General features: G+C 44.9%; 1 protein-coding gene and 1 pseudogene across 1 annotated transcript in view; both read left to right on the top strand.

The window, feature by feature from the left end:
* Positions 1-13,953, top strand: part of LOC123778318 (cell adhesion molecule CEACAM5-like) — a 47,839-nt gene that overhangs the window by 15,488 nt on the left and 18,398 nt on the right. Inside the window, 4 exon segments of the mRNA XM_087870838.1 lie at positions 2,530-2,808; positions 3,207-3,275; positions 3,278-3,360; positions 3,362-3,461. Of these exon segments, the coding sequence (XP_087726964.1) occupies positions 2,530-2,808; positions 3,207-3,275; positions 3,278-3,360; positions 3,362-3,461 (531 nt within the window).
* LOC148108279 (OCIA domain-containing protein 2-like) lies at positions 7,466-11,946 on the top strand (annotated as a pseudogene).

Below are 13,953 nucleotides of genomic sequence, written 5' to 3'. Positions count from 1 at the left end.
AGGTCTCTCCCCAGGACCCCCTGAGTGTGAGCAGGTATCTGAGGGCAGGAAGGGAGCGAGCGACAGACATGTGAGGACGAGTGTTCTAAACAGAGGAAGTAAGTTCAGAGGCGCTGAAGTACTGTGGTCATGCCGCTGACCTTGACCAGCAGGAGACACACACACACACACACACACACACACACACACACACACACACACACACAGAGATACCCGTGCACACTCACACGCACGCCCCGAGGCTGGGGGATTAGGACCTGCTCTGTCTCCGGGGCCCCATCTTTCCCTCCCAACACATAGGTCCAAGCACTGATCTGTCTCCTCCCTTCCTTCCTAGTCTCACTCTTAACCTTCTGGAACCCGCCCACCACTGCCCAACTCACTGTGGAATCGGTGCCGCCTGATGCTGCCGAAGGGAAGGACGTTCTCCTGCGAGTCCACAGTCTGCCTGGGGATCTCGTAGGTCTTAGCTGGTTTAGAGGGGCAAGTCTAGCGCCCAGCCGTCAAATTCTATCATATGTAGTAGACACACAAGTAACTATCCCAGGGCCTGCATACAGCGGCAGAGAGACAATATACCCCAATGGGTCCCTGCTGTTCCAGAGAGTCACCGTGAAGGACACAGGATACTACACCCTACAAATCGTGAGGAGAGATGTTCGAATTGAAGAAGTAACTGGACAGCTGCGCGTATTCCGTGAGTAATTCCTCTCTCACGTCTGGTGTTGGGTGGGGTGAATTTTATGTCATATACATGGGACTCACAGGCCTGGAAGGGCATCCATCCCCCTTGGCATTATATCCCGTGTTGAGGTTCGAGCATTTAGTGTGGGAAACACACAGTGGAAACAAACTTCCTAGGGTCAGAATTCCTTTCTCGGGATCCAGACTCTGGGATCATCTGAGAAAGACCCTGCAGGACCCAGTCAGGACCAGGCCTGAGGGGCCCTGGGATCCTCCCCAGAGCTCAGCCCAGAAAGCCCCTGCCCAGACCACTGCCTTGGGGCTGCTGATCCATGAGCCGGGGCGGGGGGGGGGGCGTCTGTGCCAGGATGGGGTTAGGCTCCTGGGCAGAGCTGACTGGGAGCAACCATTTCCCGGTTGCCTGAGCTGCTCAGCAGCCAGTGCTCAGTCTCAAGGGCCACATCTGGGGAGGGCAGAGCCTGGTCCTTCACCTGAGATTCAGCATGGACAGCACGCACTTAAGAAGTTCTCAGTCCGTTAGCCAAGTGCTGTGGGGGACTTGGGGGAATGCAGAGGAAGGTCAGCGCCCCCAGGGAGGAACAGAGCAGAGAAACGCTCCTGGGGGCTCCTACTCCACCAAGAATCAGGCCCCGGGGTCTTCTCTTGTGGAGAGGAGCAGACACGATGCCATTTGATTGGCCAGCTGCTACAGAGCAGATTGAGGTCAGGGTTTTGGGTACGTTTAAAGGTTAATTCACAGGCATGTCAAGTAGAGATCATAATTCGTTATTCCTACTGCATTAAGGGGAAACTGAGGCACAGGGAGACACAGTCACTGAGTCAGGGTCACACAGACTGATGACAGATCAGAGTTCCCCGGGTTCTGTGTGCAGACACAGCCCCATCCTCTCCTCCATCAGAGGGAGGGATGCAGGTGTGGGCAGTGAGGGCAAATGGAGGCTCACTCCGTGTTTACTCGACAACCATGTGACCTGCATGAACAATCAGACGCAGAATGACCCGACCGCCCCTCGGGTGGCGATCCTCACCTCCCTGGGCTGCACTTGAGATCCGATTGATTCCTGATGTGTTGCTGTTGGTCCCACTGGGTGTCAGGGAAAGGACTTGCCTTCTCCTGCCGACTCTGCACCTGAAACCAGCCCAGGGTCCACGTGTAACAAACTCAGTTGCTTTTGTTTAGGAGGGAAGGAGTGAGCGGTGTGGGTGTCTCTCCAGCTGTGGGCAGGGAGCCTGTGTGGCCAGAGGTCCCAGGATGCTGCACCCAGGACGCCTCTCTGAAGAGATGATGGGTCATTCGTCCCTCACCACCCCTGCTTCCTGCTCATCCCCTCGCTCTCTGCTTGGTCATTCAACTCAGCCCTGCCATGGATGGGGCCCCTGCCTCATGTCATCATTATCAAACAGCAGGCAGAGCTGCCCCCTGCAGGGCCTGGGGTCTGAGTACTGAACTGACCTCCAGGCTTGTTCCTGGTGTCCCCGGGTGTCATTTCTGCTCAGACCCCATCCCCAGCCTGGGCTGTCAGGTCAGTGAAGAGCCAGGACAGGTCCAGGGTTATCTCTAACTGTGTCCTGTGTCTTCCACGACCCAGTGCTGCTCTGTAATTGACATTGGAGAAAGTCTGTGGCATCAGACACACAGAGCAGGGGCTTTACATTCTTTGAGGCTCAGATCCTCATGCGTTTGTCTTGAGATACACAGACCTGCCTTATGCTTTGAAGGACTCAGGTTGGCTGAGAGCTGAGAGATGTCAACTCTGATTCAAGATGCTTGTGAAGGAATCACAGGTACCATCCAGGGCAATGTTCTCTCTCTTTTCTGCACAGCGGATTTACCCAAACCCAACATCACAAGCAACAACTCCCACCCTGTGGAGAATGCGGATTCTGTAGTTTTAACATGTGAACCTCAGACTCAGAGCACAAGCTACCTGTGGTCAGTGAACAGGAAGAGCCTCCCAGCCAGCGCCAGACTGGAGCTGTCCCTGGACAACAGGACTCTCACTATACACCGTGTCACAAGAAATGACACAGGACCCTATGAGTGTGAGACCCGGAACCCAGTGAGTGCCGGTCGTAGTGACCCATTCACCCTGAATGTTCTCTGTGAGTAATTTCCCTTCCTACCTGGCCTGGGCTGCCAGCCCAAATCCACACTGCCAGAGGCCAGGCCACATCCATCCTTCTGGGGTCCGAGTCCATGCCTCTCAGCTGGACCCCCAGGCTGGCCATGGAGTCTTGTCCCCAGGGAAACCTGGGCCGCCCCAGCCTAAGCCAAGACAGGGAGGGGACAGGCTGCTCCTCCCTGAGAGGGTCACCAGCCTGTGAGGGGACACAGGTGACTGTCTCAGACCCAGGCTCAGTGAATACAGCATGCTTTTCGTTGGGACTTTTTAAATTGAGGTTGGGACCCAGTTCAGAGGGACACTGTGGCCCTAATACAGACCAGGATCTTCCCCTTCCCTCAGTTTACATCACATGTGGCTTTATTCTATTTGCTCCAGATGACCCTGACTCCCCCACAGTTTCCCCCTCAGACTCTCACTACCATCAAGGGGCCAGCCTCAGGCTCTCAGCCACGCAGACTCTAACCCACCCACACTTTATTCTTGGCTTATCAATGGGAGGCCCCAGCCATCCACACAAAAGCTCTTTATCCCCCAATATCACTGGGAATGATAGTGGAGCCTATACCTGCATCGCCTCTAACTCTGGCACTGGCCTCAATAAGACCACAGTCAAGACTATCACAGTCTCTGGTAGGTGGATCCCTAGAGTGTCTGTACTGATGCTGTGGTGAAGGTCTGTCTGGCTTTCAGAAAAGAACCTAGAAGAAGTTATTTCCCACCAGCAAATCCCTAATCTGTCCCTGAACTCTCCCATTACATGTCTGTAGATGCTTCCCCTTCTTGCTCTCTGATTTTTCAAGGCAGACCTTGGGTTCAGCCTGGAATGTGGGACGGGGTTTTCTCAGCTCCAGAAAGTCCCATGCATAGAAGGAGGCTTTGCAAATGGGGAAGAAAGAAGCATCCTCAGGGTCAAGTTGCTTTTTGTTGTTGAATTGCAGAAGTCCATTATATAATCCAGATATTAATGTCTTACCACATATGATTTGCAAATGTTTCCTTCCAATCCTTGGGTTGCTGACACTTTTTTTTCTTTAGTGAACTTTAGTTGACACACAATGTGACTAGTTTCAGTTGTACCACTTAGTGATAGGACAACTCTGTGTGTTATGATACACTCAACACATTATAGCTCCTATCTGTCACCAGGTAGCCCCATCAAAATACCATTGACTGTATTTCCTATGCTGTGCATTTCATCCCTATATCCTGTTCATTCCAAAACTAGTGCTACCACTCTCGATTGTGTCTTATGATGCACAGAAGTTTTCCATTTTGATGTGATCCAATCCATTACTTTTTCTTTTATTGTCTTTGCTTTGGGTGTCATTTCTATGAAATCATTGGGAACTCCAGTTTCAATAAGTTTTGCTTTATGTTTTCTTCTAAGACTCTTATGTTTAGATTTTTTAAATCTATTTTACATTAATATTTGTATATGGTGTAAATCGAGTCCAACTTCATTCATTTGCATGGATATCCACTGTTCCCAACACCATTTGTTGGATAGATTTTTTTTCTCCATTGAATGGTCATGAGAACCTTTTTGAAAATCACTGGACCACATATGCCAGGGTTTGTTTCTGGGGTGCCTATTCTATTCCATTGGTCTGTATGTCTGTCTTTATACCAGACCCCTGTTATTTTGGTTACTATAGCTTTGCAGTCGAGAGGTAAGAGTCCTCTAATTTGTTCTTTTTCAAAATAAGTTTGGCTTTTTGAGGCCCCTGAGATTCTGTGTGAATTTTTGGAAATCCCTGTTTCTGCAAAATATTTCCTTCAGAACTTGATAGGGAGGCAACTGGCTGGCTCAGTGGAGCATGCAACTCCTCATCTTGATGTTGTGGGTTTCAGCCCCACTTGGGTATAGAGAGTACTTAAAAATAAAATCTTTTTAAAAAGTATTTGATAGGGATTACATTGAATCTGTGGATCTCTTTGGGTAACACTGTCATCTTAACAATATTAAGTCTCACCATCCATGAACATGGGATGTCTTTCCATTTATTTGTGTCCTCTGTATTTTCTTTCAGCAATGTCTTACAGATGTCCTATACAGTCTATTGACTCAGTAATTAAGTTAATTCCTAAGTATTTGATTTATTTTTCCTAAGTATTTTCTTCTTTTTAATGTTATTGCAAATAGAATTGTTTTCCTAATTTCTTTTTTTGGACACTTCACTGTTAGTGTCAGGAACATAGTAATTTTTGTATGTTAACTTTGTAGCCTGCAAAGTTGTTGAAATTGTTTATTATTTCAGCAGTTTTTTTATGGAACCTTCAGAATTTTGTACATAAAATTTCATGTCATCTGTAAGCAGACATGTACTTATTCATTCCAATTTTGTTGTATTCTGTGTTTTTTCCTCCTAATTATTTTGGACTGGACTTCTGTACTGTGTTGAATATGGTTAGTGAAAGTGGCATGTTTATCTTCTATGTGATCTTAGAAGAAAGGTTCACTGTTGCATCATGGAGATGATGCTAGCTGTGGGTGTTTCTTATGGGGCCTTTATTACGTTGCAGTAGTTTCCTTCTATTTGTAAGGGTGCCAGTATTCTGTATACAGTAACCTCTTCTCTACATGAGTTTTTCACCATGAGAGAGTCAATTCACGGATATGGAAGTAAGAGTCTTCTTCAGAGTGAGAAATCCCGTAGAGTGAAAACTCTTTGATTTCTAAGGTAATGAAGATGGGGCAGGTGGCTCTCATTCCCTAGTAAATTTTAACAGTGTAAATGGCTTCCCTACTTTACATGAAGCTGCCTTGGACACGGAGATAAAAGGGCTGTGAGTCCTCCTCCCCCAACATATTGGAAAGGTATATAAGGAATGAGTCCTGATCTTTCAAAGTCACAAAAGTTCAAGAAAATCACACAGAAGTCCATGGGAAATAATTCCTCATAATAATGAGGCTGCTGGCCACATGAGTTAAGAGGTTCCTGGTGCTGATACTACAGAGACATCCAGGCAGAGCAGAAACATGACTGAGGGTCAGAGGGGGAGGTACAGCCCTCTCCTTACAGATTGTCACCTGACAAAGACACTAATCCTTCTGCAGACAGCAGGGCCATATCCTCTGGGGCACCTTTACAGAGCTCGCTGGGACCCTCGGAGTGGTTGGCATCTCAGAGGAAGTAGTGTGGCCCCAGTCACCAGGCCCATTCTCTTTCCATCACCTCCTGTGTTTCTCCACAGAGCCAGTGGTTCAGCCCTTTGTCCAGGCCAACAATGCCATAGTCACAGAACATAAGGACTCTGTGGTCCTGACCTGCTCCACAAATAATCTTGGGTCTCCATCCACTGGTTCTTCAATGGCCAGAGTCTAAAGTTCATGGAAAGAATGGTTCTCTCTCAAGACAACAGCACCCTCACCATAGACCTTGTCAGGAGGGAGGATGCTGAGAATTACCAGTGTGAGGACTCCAACCTGGTTAGTTACAGCAAAAGTGACCGCATCAGGCTGGATGGGAGCTGTGAGTGACCCTCGACCTCTCCCCCTTCCTCCCTGTATATATTGTGGCAGGGGGTGTGAAATGGATGCAGGCCTGGAGGAGGTGGGAGCCTCCTTCAGAGCCTCTAGGGCAATGTGGATAAAATTCCCAGATATCAGACGAATCTTGTTAGCATCTTGGTTTGATATGTACCAGTTGTTGGACCACGGGCAAGATGTTCAACCTGCTGAGCCTCAGTTTCCTCATCTCTAAAACTGGAAAGAACAGCTGGATCTCAGGGCTGTTGTGAGGGTTGTTATTATGAATTCATGAGATGAAATCTTGAGACAGAGTCATGCACAGATCAATCAAACTTAGCAACTATTGTTCTTTTGTTATTAACGTTTTTGTTACTAGCTGTAATGTCTTGGGGAATTGGTATTAACTGTTGTCTGATCACGTTCCAGCTCTCTGACCTTCACTGATTTACTGAAGCCCTTTACACACTCGGATGCTCACTTTGCACAGGGGGGATGACACCCAGCCCCCTCATGGGCAGGGAAGTAGCAGATGAGATAAACATAAAGTATTTCCCACATGCCTGACACAGAGCCAAACTCAAAGGCAGACAGCTAATGTTATTCTCTTTCTTCAGTAAAGAGTGGACAGTTAAGGGCATCCCTGTAAGATCATCAGTGGTGATGGAACAGAAGACACAGGGGAAGAGGCATCATGTGAGAGGACAACAAACAGGATGCCACTGCAGGCCCGGGGAGTGGGGAGATAATGTGAAGATTAAAGCAAGTCTAGAGTTTCATTGTGAGGAACAGAAATGCATTGGTAGAGGGAGTGGGAACACTGTGGTGACAACACACACACACTAGTAGACCTCAATGGCCTTTTCCTTCCTTCTTAACCAGGCCCTTCCCCCACGGCCCTTCCTGGTTTCCCCATATTTGACTTTGGACTCATTCCCCTCCTTTTCTCTTCTTATTTCAGATGGAAGAAGCACCACAGGTCTCCCTGTGGGGTCCATCATTGGCATCACAGTCATGGTCCTGGTCGGACTGGCACTATAATTCCACCCTGGAATGTCTCCTGTTCCACACAGTTTTTTCAGAGTTCCACAGAATTTTCATCACAAAAACATACAAATTCATCCATAGAATAGAGAGGGAATATCCCCCCAACTCATTCCAAGGTTAGTATAACCTTTATATTGAAATAGGAATAACAACAAAAGTACTAAAAGAGGAAATATCAGGCCAATCATATTCATGAACAGAGAGGCAAAAATGCTAAACAAGGTATTCTCAGACCAAATCCAACAGTATATAGAATCAGACAGTACACCGTGACTAAGTTCTAATTGTCCCAGCAAAGCAAAGGTGATTCAATGTTAGAAATTTATAAATGGGGGGCACCTGGATGGCTCAGTCGGTTAAGGAGCCGGCTCTTGCTTTCAGCTCAGGTCATGATCTCAGGGTCCTGGGATTGATCCCCATCTTGGGCCCGAGCTCACAGGGGAGTCTGCCTGAGGATTTCTCTCCCTCTCCCACTGCCCCCTCCCTCTGTCAAATAAATAAATAAATAAATCTTTAACAAAAAGAAATTTATAAATGGAAGAGGGCAGCCACTTCTAGGGTGCCAGCAATGTTCTGTTTCCTGATCTAGCTGCTAGATACATGGGTGTGTTCAATTTTTGAAAATTCAAAGCAAAACACTTCATTCTGTAACAGTCCCCCTACCGTCTCAATTTTTTTCATGATATGGACTTTTCGAAAAGACCAGATCAGACATGTTGTCTCGTAGAACACCCACATTCTTCCTTTGTTTCCTATGGTGTCATTTCACTTGCTTCTCTAAACCCTGTATTTCCTACAGATTGGAAAACAAATCTCAAAGCTTAAATCAATTCAGGTTATATTTTTTGTGGCAAGAATGCTTCTTGGGTTGTATATGCATCATTTCAAGAGGAACACCCTAATTGGTTGTCTAGACCTTATGCTAGTGTAACTATTTTGGTGACATAAAAATTGATCAGTGGGCAATTGTTTTAGGTTTTTATTTAAATTCCAGTTCGTTGGGACACCTGGGTGGCTCAGTGGGTTGGCAGTCTGATTACTGGTTTCAGTTGGGTTGTGATCTCGGGGTCATGGGATTGAGCCCCTTGAGGGGCTCCGTGCTTAAGGGGCAATTTGCTGGAGATCCTCTCCCTCTGCCCCACCCCCCACTCTCTCTTTCCCTCTCTCAAAAAAATAAATCTTTAAAATTCAAAAAATACAACAAAACAGGGGCGCCTGAGTGGCTCAGTCAATTAAGGGTTTACTTTGGCTCAGGTCACAATCCCAGGGTCTTGGGATCCAGCCTCCTATCGGGCTCCCTCCTCAGGAGGATGTCTGCTTCTCCCTCTGCCTCTCCCCTGCTTCTGCTCCCTCCCCCCTTTCTCTCTCAAATAAATAAATAAAATCTTTAAAAAAATAAATAAAATACAATAAAATACAATAAAATACAATAAAATACAATAAAATAAAATAAAATAAATTCCGGTTAGTTGACATACAGTGTATTATTACTTTTAGGAGTACAATATACTGATTCGACACTTCCATACATCACCTGGTGCTCATCGCAGCCGGTGCTCTCCTTAATCGCCCTCCCCTATTTCACTCATTCCCCCACCCACCTTCCCTCTGGCAACCATCAGCTTGTTCTCCATAATTGTCTGTTTCTTGGTCTGCCTCTCTCCCTCTCTCTCTTTTTCCCCTATTCTAATTTGCTGTTTCTTAAATTCCACATGGCTGAATCATATGGTATTTCTCTTTCCCTGACTGACTTATTTCACTTAGCATAATACACTGTAGCTCCACCCACATTGTTGCAAATGAAAGATCACTCTTTTTTGTGGCTGAGTAGCATTCCATTATAGATATTATATATACATATATATTCCATTGTGTGTGTATTTATAAATAATAATATATATTTAATTATATATAAATTATATAAATTAATATTTAATTTAAAATATATTAATTATCAAATATATCTAAATATTTAATAACATTTAATATATTTAATATACATTATAAAAATAATATAAATATAAATATATTCAAATATAAAATTTATACACACACACACACACACCACATTGTCTTTATCCATTCATCAACTGATGGACATTTGGGCTGTGTCCATAGCTTGGCTATTGTAAATAATGCTGCTATAAGCATCAGGTGCGTGTATCCCTTTGAATCAGTACTTTTGTATCCTTTGGGTAAATACCTAGGCGAGCACTTGCTGGATCACTGGTAGATCTACTTTTAACTTTTTGAGGAACTTTCTGCTGTGTCCCAGAGTGGCTGCACCAGTTTACATTCCCACCAACATGCAGGGGTGCTCCCCTTTCTAATCAGGGGGAAATTTTAGTGCAAAGACAAATTTGTATACAGAAATCACAAGATTAGAAAACTCTCTGCCTGCTGTTCTTCTGGAGAAATACCCAGAAATGGGATTTCAACAGAATGAACGCTGTCTATGGCAGGCCCACAGCTAACATCATACTCAGTGATGAAAGGCTGAAAGCGTCTCTATTAGAATCAGAAACATGGCAAGGGTGCTCATCCTCACCACTTCTATTCAGCATAGTACTGAGAGTCTTAGCCAGAGCAATTAGGCAAGAAAAAGAAATAAAAGGCATTCGAGCCAGAAAAGAAGCAGAATTCTCTTTGTTTGTAGATGACATGATCTTATATACAGAAAACTCCAAAGGCTCCATGAAAAAACTGTCAGAACTAATAAATTTAAGGACGCTGCAGGATGCAGAATCAGTCTACAGAAATCATGCATTTCTATACACTAACAAAGAAACCTTTGGCAAACTACCTGGAAAGTAAATAAAAGCATCCCATTTCCAATGGCATCAGAAATAATGAAATGCTTTGTTCTGATGGGACACTGAGGGGTGGAAGCAGGCACCTGGGGAGGCAGGGAGTGGTCCAGACTATAGTGGAAGAGGCAGGGGAGCTCTGCTCCATGGGCACCAGGGATGCCGCCTGGGACGCAACCCCCACCCCCGCAGACTATGGGTAAAGGAATAAGCAGAAGAGAAGCAAAGACAGACACCATGGCTTCAGTGTCTACTCATGGGAAGCAAGACCAAGGTCCCCATTTGCCACCACCAAGAACACAAAGCATGGTGTTTTGGAGCCCTGCCCAAAGATGCACTTGCTGGTCTCTTGGCATTTAGCTTTGCAAAGGTGTCATACCTAGGAGAATGCCAGAGGAAACTCCATTCCTTGGACCATCTGCTCTTTTTCGGTCCAGAGAATAGCAGGAACTGCTGCTTATGTGTGAAGAATGCAAAATAAAGGATGCATTAAATGAAAGGGGATTCACAGCCTTCACCTTCCTCAACTCTGCATCTATGGCTTTTGAAGTTTCTTGTGCTTCTGAATTGGTACACACTTAAGATTTCAAGTGTACTTTAATATACTTAGAGTGGGACAGAAATATTGTGATACTCTCACTCTGTTGGGATGCTTTCAGTGGGAGATAATGAAATTGAACAGCAAATGTTTTCCTACTGTTCAAGAACCTGTTGAGAGAGGCGCCTGGGTGCCTAGCCGTTAAGCGTCTGTTTTCGGCTCGGGTCGTGATCCCAGGGTCCTGGGATCGAGCCCCGCATCGGGCTCCCTGCTCGGCAGGAAGCCTGCTTCTCCCTCTCAGACTCCCCTCGCTTGTGTTCTCTCTCTTGCTATCTCTCTCTCTCTCTCAAATAAATAAAATCTTAAAAAAAAAGAACCTATTGAGATGCTCTCCACGTGGAAAAGAAATTATGTTGCAACTAACTTGTTTATAGCTAAGTAAAGAAATTCGGTCTTCTCTGAAAAAAAGAAAGAAAACAAAGAAATAATAAAATAATTTGGGCTAAATGTAACCCAGGAGGAGAAAGATCTTCAGACTGAAGAGCATGAGACATTGATGAAAGAAATTGAAGCACAAACAGATAAATGAAAAGATCTCCCCTGTCCATGGGTTGGAAGAATTAATACTGTTAAAATACCCATACTACGCAACATGACCTACGGATGCAAGGTGATCCCCATCAAAATCCCGCCAGCATTTTTCAGAGAAAGACAAAGGGCAATTCTACAATTCGGATGGAACCACAAAATATGTCAAATAGCCAAAGAAATCTTGGGCAAGAAGAACGAAGCTGGAGGCATCACTCTTCCTGATTTCAAATTACATTTCAAAACCGCAGTAATCAGAGGGGTATGGCATTGTGACAGCACCCTACCAGGTTTAAGGGTTCACTTGCTTCAAGCGTGTGCACCCCTTGCTTGCTGACCTAAGTCCCATGACTTCTGTAGTAGAACTAACTTACTTTCCTTTGATTTTGCAGACCACGGGCCTCGAGGAGTGAAGGACCAAGTTTTCCCAGGAAATAAGGCCTGCCTATATTGGAAAACAGCTGCCCCGGGTGCCAGCAAGTCTGTTCAGGGTCATGTCCACATACTACCAGCCCACCTGCTTCTCCTGCAGGCAGCCGCACTCCCTTTTCTCATGCCTTTCCCTTTTAACCAGCTTCCACCCTCAAACCCCTGGACGGGGAACATGATCTTTGACACATTGGTCCACTGTCTTCCCAGCATGCTGGCTTCCTGAATAAAGCAACCTTTCCTCACCTACCATCACTTGTCCCTCATGTGTTGACTTTTGAGGTGTAAGCAACAACCTGAGTTTGGAACCAGTCTCAGTCAGGTAACAGTATTGACAGAGAGACAGAACAATGGAACAGAACAGAGAGCCCTCAGTAAATTCCTGCATATATGACCATAGGATCTTTGACAAAGGTGTCAAGAATACACAGTGGGAAAGGATAGTCTCTTCGACAAACGATGTTGGGAAAAGTGGATATCCACATGCAAAAGAATGAAATTACACATTCACTGTACACATACACACAAATCAACTCAAAATAGAGGTATGACTTAGATATGAGACCCCAAACCATAAAACTCCTCAAAGAACACATAGGGGAAAAGCTTGATGACATTGGTCTTGGCGATGACTTCATGCATGTGATATCAAAGCACAGGCAACAGAAAGGAAAATCAACAAATCCAAAATTTGACTCTATCAAACTAAGAAGCTTCTGCACAGCAAAGGAAACCATCAACACAATGAAAAGGCAACCAGCCTAATGGGAGAGAATCTTTTCAAACCATGGATCAGATAAGGGGTTAATATCCAACATATGTAAGGAACTCCTTCAACCAGATAGTAAAACACAACAAACAAATAACCTGATTTTAATGGGTTGAAGTCTTGAGTGGACATTATTTCTATAGCAAATAGATGTACGAAAAAAGGGAAATTCAAATCTAAACCATCATGAGGTATTACCACACACATGTTGCAAGTGCTATTATTGAAAGAAAAAAAAAAGACAAGTGTTGGTGAGGATGTTGGGAAAGTGAGACCCTTGCAGCCTTTTGCAGAGAATGCAAACTGGTGCGGCCACTCTGAAAATTGTATGGAGGTTCCTCAAATAATTAGATCCAACTACACTAAGACCCAGCAACCCCACTTCTGGGTATTTCTCCAGAAGAACTGAAATCAAGATCTGAGGAGTTTAGCACCTGTGCTCATTGCAGTATTCCCAGTAGCCGAGATATGGAAACAACCTGAATGTCCATCGACAGATGAATGGCTGGGGAACATGCAGTCTATACATATAAAGGGACACTATTGAGAGGCTAGATCTCATATGAGCTCTTAATAAAGTAAACGAATGATAAAAGAAAATGGAAAATGTTTTCACAGTCAAAGCCAAAACAAACACCACACTGAGATGCCACTTCACATATGGTAGACCAGCTAAAATAGTAAAAAAAAAAACTTTCCAATCTACGTGTTGTTGAAGATGGGGGGCAAGTGGAACCCTCCCACAGCGCTAGTGAGGAAGTAAAATTGCAACTCCTTTGGAAAACAGTGTAGCCTGTTCTTCAAAAGATGAAAGGTGTGCCTCTTCAGCGATCCCCTCACTGCACTCCTGGGTGGAACTCTACCCCAGAGAATTGAAAGCACACGCCCACTTCAAAGACTCACGCACAAATGTTCTTGGCAGTTCGGAACATCTGGGTGGCTCAGTTGGTTAAGCGTCTGCCTTCAGCTTGGGTCATGATCCCAGGGTCCTGGCATCGAGTCCAGAGGCATCTCCCTCTGCCAGCCCCTCCCTCCTTCTTTCTTTCCCTGACAAATAAATAAATTAAATCTTAAAAAAAAAAAAAAAGGTCCTGGCAGGTCTACTTGTAGCAGCCCAGAGTTGAAAACAACAGAAATATCCATAAACAAGTGAGAAAACAAACAAAAATTAATACCTTTCTGCATCCTTCCCATGTATTACAACTAAGGCGTAAAAAAGAAAAAACTGTGGTTACATACAATAACATGTAGCAATGGGTTAAATTTTTTAAAAGGATGCTGAGTAAAGAATTCAACCCGGTCCCAAACTGTACTTAATTCCAATTTTCAAAATTCTAAAAACTGTACACTAATCTATAACAACAAAAGCAAATGTAAGGTTTCATAGGAATATGGGGAAGGAGGGTCAGAGGTAGCAAAATGGACAGAATAAAGACGACATGAGGAGATTTCCAGAGGAAGGGACATAGTCATGA

Source organism: Ursus americanus, chromosome 21 (genome assembly GCF_024610735.1).
Source record: "Ursus americanus isolate L20-20 chromosome 21, mUrsAme1.1.p, whole genome shotgun sequence".
NCBI lineage: Eukaryota > Metazoa > Chordata > Mammalia > Carnivora > Ursidae > Ursus > Ursus americanus.
This window is presented reverse-complemented; position numbering and strand designations above follow the sequence as displayed.